Source organism: Chiloscyllium plagiosum, chromosome 39, assembly GCF_004010195.1.
Source record: "Chiloscyllium plagiosum isolate BGI_BamShark_2017 chromosome 39, ASM401019v2, whole genome shotgun sequence".
Taxonomy (NCBI): Eukaryota; Metazoa; Chordata; class Chondrichthyes; order Orectolobiformes; family Hemiscylliidae; genus Chiloscyllium; species Chiloscyllium plagiosum.
This window is the reverse complement of record NC_057748.1, coordinates 10,923,293-10,931,526: the sequence shown is the minus strand read 5'-3', so window position 1 is coordinate 10,931,526 and position 8,234 is coordinate 10,923,293. Positions and strand designations below refer to the sequence as shown.

The window sequence follows — 8,234 nt, the reverse complement described above, 5'->3', positions numbered from 1 at the left end:
AGGGAGAGCCTTTTTCCAAGTATGGGAACAGCAAACACGAGGGGACACAACTTTAAAGTGAGGGGAGATAGGTATAAGAGATGTCAGAGGTAATTTCTTTACTTAAAGAGTAGAAAGGGTATGGAATGCTTTGCCTGCAACGGTAGTAGATTCGCCAAGTTTAAGTGCATTAAAGTCGTTATTGGACAGGCATATGGACGTACATGGAATAGTGTAGGTGGGATGGGCTTCAGATTAGTGTGACAGGGCAGCGTAACATCGAGGGCTGAAGGGCCTGTACTGCACTGTAATGTTCTACGTTCTATATGTTCTATGTTTTATGAAACTCAAGTTTGGCAGCATTTGTGGAGAGGAAGCAGGGTTAACATTTTTCTGAAGAAGGGTTACTGGACTTGAAATGTTAACTCATCTCTCTCCACAAGTGCTGATAGACCTGCTGAGTTTCTCCAGCAATTTCTGTTTATGTTTTATTAACTCTGGTAAACATTCTCAGAATAGCCTCTAAAGCATTGACATTCTGCCTTAAATAAGGTTTGTAAAGGACTATATATTTGCTGTGACACTGATTTGCACTTCTTCCAACAGTGATTATTAATGTTGATTCATGAATATATAACACCCTTGAAAGGGACAGGGACAACTTCCAAAACAAAAGGCACAACTGATCTGTTCAGCAAATATGGGGCACAGGAAAGATATCTGGGTGCTCCAATGTTGGGTGAGGGAGTGATCTGTAGATTGAAAAGGAATGATAAAATTAAGCTAAAGTGGGACAAGGAATTTATACCATCTAGAAAGATAAAGGTAGCAGATTCACAGGAAAACTACCAGCTGCAAATTCTTCTCCAAGACACATCATCCTGACTTGAATATATATCAACATTCCTTCACTGTTTCTAGAACAGCATTGACAAGATTCCTACAAGCACCGACTGCAGCAATTCAAGAAGGATGCCCTCCTTCCCCATTTCCCCCACAAAGTAGAAATGGGCGACAAGTCAGGGAAACCTCTGACCTATATCCATCTTGACATGCTCTGTAAAAACTCTTAAGTTTCAACAAAGTTATCCCTCATTCTTTGTTCTCTTAAAAGGTAGTGAATCTTTGGAATTCTTTACCACAGAGGGCTGTCGAGGTGGGGTCATTAAGTATAACCAAAGCTGATAAAGATTTTTTAATCAGCGAGGGGATCAAGGGTTTGGGAAAAAGTAGGAAAGTGAAGTTGAAAATTATCAGATCAACCATGATCTCATTGAATGGTGGAGCAGGCTCAATGAGCTGAATACAGCTTCTCCTATGTCACATTGTTTAAGAAATACAGATGCAGTCTCCTCAATCTCTCCTAATAAAACAATTCCAGGAATTAACCTGGTGAATCTCCATTGTATTCCCTGTGTACCCCTCTTTCAATAAAGACGCCTAACCTATCCATCCACACCCTAATGTATTGCAGCATTCCTCCAGCAGTTGTCAGAGACACATTCAATCTTATATAATCACATTTTATATATACTATACCTCGGTATTATGAACCCCATATGTTCTGATATACCCAAACCTCACGTCCGATAGACCAGGCGCCTCTAACATTCCTTGGCAGAACCAGGGGAAAAGAAAGTGAACATATACAATTTTGCTTCTCCTGCTGTTAACCCTTAATAGAATGAGAATCATCATCAAGGAACTGATTAGTCTCACAAGAAGAGGTTTTATTTATGGATGGCTTACAGTAGTTGCATTTCTATCAATAAGAAAAATATAGGTTGCTCAGAAGGAAAAAGCCAAATTGATGATGCGAGTCAATCACTTAGATTGGAACAGATTCAAAGAGGTTGGATGAGGTCTTCTCTCCCTGAATATTTATGTTCTGTGGTCCTTGTGCTGAGTAATAGGAATATTTTTCTACATTGTGCGATGGGTGTTACTCCCAATTCAAATGTACAAAAGCCAGAGGCTAAGTAATCTAGAAAATAGGAATAGGAGCTAAATAGATTTTTAATTAATAATGTGTTCTGGAGAGAGGGCAGGAAAGTGGGGTTGAGGCCAAGCTGAGATCAACCATGATTGTATTAAATGATGGAGCAGGCTCGAGGGGCTGAATTGCCCACTCTGGTCCTAGTTCTTTGTTCTCATGAACCTTTCGGCCCTTAAAACCTGCTCTGCTAATCCATTCCATACATGGACCATCTTTAAGCCTTTCCTAAGAGGGGGAATTGTCACTAATGGGTCCGTATGAATAGAACTAAGATTGCCCGGACTAATTTTACGCAGCGCCTTTGAGACCAGTGGCAAGGGAAGATCTTCATCCAAGAAATCTAGACTGGATTTGAATCTATAACTCTGGGAGAGGAAAGCTCAGTGTTGAACCATGTCATCATCCACTAAGTTTGGTGGAGGCTCTCATGAAATCAAATCTTTTGCATCCAGACACTTGACAGAACTGCATGTTTCCAATATTTACTACATTTCCTAATTTCCAGCACTCATTGGTTGCTCCTTTTTTTGTGTGTGGGAGCTGGTATGGTGTTGCAGACATTTTAAATGAACTTGAAGGAAGCCATTTTGAAGCCTCCCCACACAGACATGTAGTCGATTTTATCCAAGGATAATCTGTTGGGGAACTCCAACACATGATCATTCGGGAGCTTTATTTCAAAGCTGTCTCCCTTGAAAGTGACATATAGCTGTGGAAATAAAGAAAAGAAAGGTTTGAATAAGAGTAAAACGAAGCAAAAAAAAGACAAACTGGGCCTGCATCCTACTTTAAGAAGTAGGAATAGGCCATTTGGCCCATCATACTGGTTTGCCATTCAGTAAGACCATGCACCAGAATCCAGGGAAGTCTTGACATTGTTACTTTGGGGCAAGATCTCAGCCAGGTTGATTGATTTTGCTGACTCCATCCTTGCTAATGGTTGCCTATCATCTTGGCAACCTGACTTCCCATAACAATTGGAAAGCAAATAGATTCTTGATGCCAAGAGGATGACTTTTGCAAGACAACCATACAAAATATTTTCCCTGCACCATTAGTTTTAAAATTAATTATTGAAAGTGTTGACACATAAAAATATTGCCTCTATGATTTGACTTGCAATCTTTCAGCTATTTATCATTCATAGAGACAGCACAGCTGTAAGCAACCTGTGTGGGTTTTATTCGGCAAACTTGTGTGATGTAACTATTCCTCCTGCATTTGCTGCAATAAAACTCCCTGCTTTGATCAGGAGATGCTACTGCACAGTTGGTAATGCGTTATAATTTTACCGCTTCACTATTTGCGAAGGGAAGCAAGGTTACCTTGGCAATGCTTAATATTCAGGCTGCCCTTACCTTGATTTCAGACCCTTTGGTGAAGGGGAACTCCATATCCCTCTGCTCACTGCCCCAGCAGTCATCGCACTTCGAGTTGCAGACAATTACAGCACCATCAACATCATCGTGGAAACGAGGGTTGAAGTGAAGCCCAAGATGACCTTCACTGCTCCCCAAGTTCACAGCAAATCTGTGGCCAGAAAGGAGTTGGAGAATCAACCATTTTCCCCATTGGTTGTGGTCAGTCTGGGAGGGTGCTGCGTATTTCTGCATGTATGAGGCAGAAGAACAGCAACAAGGAAATAACCAGATAAACTGTCCAATTGGTGAAGGGGTAAATATTATCAAGGACTCTGGGAGAACTCTGTTCTCCACTGGAGACGAAAAAAAAGGTCTCCTCAGTTGACCATCTCATCTGAAAGTTGATGCAGTGTTCAATTTTTTATGCTTTATTATATGTGCCTGCTAACCAATCTATGCCACTGTGCTTGATTGGTCAAGCCTCGGTGTTAAGGAGAGAAAGATAAATAGACAAGTAGGAAGCTACTTGAAGCTGAAAGTTGAAATACTGTATGGTGGACACATTTTAAGGCATTAATTCTGTAAATAATCTTCATGAAAATTAATTGACATCTTTGCATAACTCGAGAGATATGAAATATTAAAAAGTTTGCATATTTGACAGTGTAGCTTGCCCTCAGTTCTATGCTCACATTTATGGAATGGGGTTAAAACCACAATGTTCTTGTACTCTGAGCTTTATCAGTACACTTTCCTTGTTTATGTGGACTATACACAAATTTATGCATACTTTTGTACATTGATGTTATATCTGTTTGCAGTTAGAATTTTCTTTGCAGGCAGTTGGTCAAGAAACAGGGCAAAGAGAAGAAAGAAAATTAAATCTTACCTGTCTGCATCATCGGTAATCTTTCCTTTAATCTTCAGAGTTTCTCCGCTCTTCAAATTAATGTTATGCATTTCAAACTATTTTCAAAATTGGAAAGGAAACAATGTCAATACTACCACACATAATGACTTTCCTTTGCAAAAATCCCCACAGATTACCACTATGAACAGATTTGAATTTGTCCGCATATTCTCACAAAGGTACTGAGTCATGGAGTTACACATCTGGGATGAAAGAGGTAAGGATGAACAGGTTAGGCCTATATTCGTTTGAGTTTAGAAGAATATAATGTAAAATTGCCACAGTCCTACAAGTCCACCGTGCTGCTGTCTCACTGGAGATAGACAACTAATGATAATTCAACCTGAGAGTGACCATGCCACAGGTGAGGGAAAAGGTTGAGGTGGAAAGTCCTTCATAACATCAGCCCCAGTGCAGGAATTGAACCACACTGTTGGCATCACTCTGCATTGCAAATCAGTTCTTCAGTCAACTGACCCCCAGTTAGAAAAATTCAGACAGTGCTTGACAGATTACATACTGAGAAGATGTTTCCCTTTTTGAGGGAACACAGAATTAGGGGACACATTATCGAAATAAGTGTCCCCCAAGATCATTAGTATTTGCTGGAATTCTGTTCCCAGCAAACAGCAGATGTCTTGAAGTTTCTGATCATCATTAACAATTTACTTGGCTACAAATCACAGACTAAAGCAATATAATCTGGTTGCTGTGCTAACTGCAGACTGATTTAAGTAAACATTCTATCCTGACTCCAATTTACATAGAGAGAGTGACTGCAGTTGAGTTGGGTACCTTTACATTGACTCGTCATATGCCATGTCATAAAGGTACAAGTCTGTTAATCTAGGATCTATGCAGTATTAAATCCACCTTTTCCTTTGAAAAAAACTTTTTTATTTATTTGTGGGATGTGGGCATTGCTGCCTGGCCAGTATTTATTGTCCATCCCTTGAGAATATGGTGGTGAACTACCTTCTTTAAATATTGCAGTCCACCTGCTCTATATTGATCTGCAATACTGTTAGGGAGGGAATTCCAGGATTTTGATCCAGTGACAGTGAAGGAACAGTGATACATTTCCAAGTCAGGATGGTGAATGGCTTGGAGAGGGACATGCAGGTGGTAGTGTTCCCATGTATCTACTGCCCTTACCCTTCTAAATGGAAGTAACCTTGGATTTGAAGGGTGCTGTCTGAGATGTTAATTTTTGCATTCCATCTTGTAGAAGGTACACATTGCTGCTATTGAGCGTTATTGGTGAAGGCAATCGAAGATTGTGGATGTGGTACCAATCAAGCAAGCTGCTTTGTCCTAGACAGTGTCAAGCTTCTTGTTGGAGCTGCACTCATCCAGGCAATTGGAGAATATTCCATCACATTCCTGACTTTACTTTGGAGATGGAGACAGGCTTTGGAGTATGAGAAGTAGAGTTACTCGCCACAGCACTCATAGCCTCTGGCCTGCTATTGTAGCCACTGTATTTATATGGCAAGTCTAATTAAGTTTCTGGTCAATTATAAGCCCCCCAGATCTTGATAGTGCTGAATTCAGTGATGGTAACACCATTGCCTGTCAAGGGGTGGTGGTTAGATTATCTCTTATTAGAGATGATCATTGTCTGACATTTGTGTGGCACAAATGCTACTTGCCAGTTGTCAATACAAGCCTGGATATTGTCCAGATCTTGTTGTATTTGGACATAGACTGCTTCAGTATCTGAGGAGTCGCTACTGGTGCTGAACATTGTGCAATCACTAGTGAACATTTCTATTTATGACTTTATGATGGAGGGACGGTCAATGATGAAGCAGGTGAAGATGGTTGGGAGTAGGATATTACACTGAGGATCTCACAGAGATGTTCTGGAGCTGAAAGGACTGGCCTTCAGCAACCACAACCATCTTCCTATGTGCTAGCAATGACTCAAACCAGTGGAGAGTTTACCTCCTGATTCCCATTGATTCCAGTTTTGCTAGGCCTCCTTGATACCATCCTTGGTCTAATATGGCCTGGATATCAAAGGCTGTTACTCTCACCTCACCTCTGGAATTCAGCTCTTTTTTCTATGTTTGAACTCAGGCTGTAATGAGGTCAGGAGTTGAGTGCCCATGGCAAGGTAATAAGACTTTTTCAGTAAATGTGTACAAGGATGTACACAGGTATTTTGGACTGAATCTTACCTTTTTCTGGCTAAGTCCAAGGTTTTTGTGGAAGGTTTTCCACTGTGAGACCTAGTAGGTTTTCCTGCAGTACCTTGCCAAACTTGACTCGTTAACTACCTACCCTGCCTCGATCGTGTCAATTATTCCCAGTTACAGAGTACAGCATGGAAACAGACCCTTTGGTCCAACTTGTCCATGCCAACCAGAAATCTTAAATTAATCAAATCCCATTTGCCAGCATGTGGCCCATATTCCTCCAAATCCTTTCTATTCATATATCTATCCAGATGCCTTTCAAATGTTGTTATTGTATCAGCCTCCATCACTTCCTGTGGCAGCTCATTCTATGTACACACCACTCTCTGCATGAAAAGTTGCCTCATAAGACCCTTTTAAATCTTTCTCCTCTCACCTTAAACCTATGTCCTCTAGTTTTGGACTCCCCTAAACCAGGGAAAAGACTTTGGCTATTCACCTTAGCCATGTCCCTCATGTTTTTATAAACCTCTATAAGGTCACCCCTCAGCCTCCGATGCTCCAGGGAGACAAGCCCAGCTTATTCAGCCTCTCCCACAAACTCTCCAACCCTGGCAACATCTTTAGAAATTTTTTCTGGACTCTTTCAAATTTCAAACATCCCAGAGCAGGAACAGCTGAATTAGATGCAGTATTCCAAAAGTGGCCTGTCTCATGTCCTGTACAGCTGTAATATGACCTCCCAACTCCTATTCGCAATGCACTGTTCAATAAAGGCAAGCATATCTAACGCCTTCCTAATATCCTATCTACCTGCGGCTCCACTTTCAACTAACTATGAATTTGCGGTCCAAGATCTCTTTGTCCAACAACACTCCCCAGGACTATTAAGTGTATAAGTCCTGCCCTGATTTCCCTTTCCAAAATGCAGCATGTCACATTTATCTAAATTAAACTTCATCTGCCACTCCTCAGCTCATTAACCCACCTGATCAAGATCCCGTTGTACTCTGAGTTAATCTTCTTTACTGTCCACTACACCTCCAATTTTGGTGTTATCTACAAACTTACTCGCTATACCTCCTATGTTAACATCCAAATCATTTATATAAATAGCAAAGTGTAGTGGATCTAGCACCAATCCTTGTGACACACCACTAGTCACAGGTCTCCAGTCTGGAAAACAACCCTCCACCATCACCCTATGTCTTCTACCTTTGAGCCAGTTCCGTATCCAAATGGCTAGTTCGCCCTGTATTCCATGTGATCTAACCTTGTAACCAGTCTACCATAAGGAACTTTGTTGAATGCCTTACTGAAGTCCATATACATTACATCCAACACATTATCCTCATCAATCCTCTTTGTTATTTCTTTAAAAACTTCAATCAGGTTAAGGAAACTCCATTTCCCATGCACAAAGCCATGTTGACTATCCCTAATCAGTCCTTGCCTTTCCAAATACATGTAAATCCTGTCCCTCAGGATTCCTTCCAACAACTTGCCCACCACAGTGTCAGGCTCACCGGTCTATAGTTCCCTGACTTTTCCTTACCACCTTTCTTAAATACTGGCACAATGTTAGCCAACTTCCAGTCTTCTGGCACGTCATCTATGGTTATTGATGATCCAGATAACTTAGCAAGGGGCCCAGCAATCAATTCACTAGCTTCCCACAAAGCTTTAGGTCCTGATTAGGTCCCAGAGATTTATCCACCTTTATGTGTTTTAAGACACCCAGCACCTGCTTCTTTGTAATATGGATATTTTTCAAGATGTCACTATTTATTTCCCTATGTTCATTACATTGAACATAGAACATAGAACAGTACAGCACAGAACAGGCC

General features: G+C 40.9%; 2 protein-coding genes across 3 annotated transcripts in view; one reads left to right on the top strand and one right to left on the bottom strand.

The window, feature by feature from the left end:
* Nucleotides 1-8,234, top strand: part of gga1 (golgi-associated, gamma adaptin ear containing, ARF binding protein 1) — a 119,577-nt gene that overhangs the window by 36,010 nt on the left and 75,333 nt on the right. The window lies entirely within an intron of this gene.
* The window catches only part of LOC122542236 (galectin-2-like), a 17,350-nt gene continuing 10,804 nt past the window's right edge, over nt 1,689-8,234 (bottom strand). The window contains exons 2-4 of the mRNA XM_043679763.1: nt 4,226-4,302; nt 3,334-3,505; nt 1,689-2,684 (exon numbers count right to left, since the gene is read on the bottom strand). Coding sequence (XP_043535698.1) covers nt 2,538-2,684; nt 3,334-3,505; nt 4,226-4,302 — 396 coding nt within the window. The 3' untranslated portion in view covers nt 1,689-2,537. The remainder of the gene's footprint in view (nt 2,685-3,333; nt 3,506-4,225; nt 4,303-8,234) is intronic.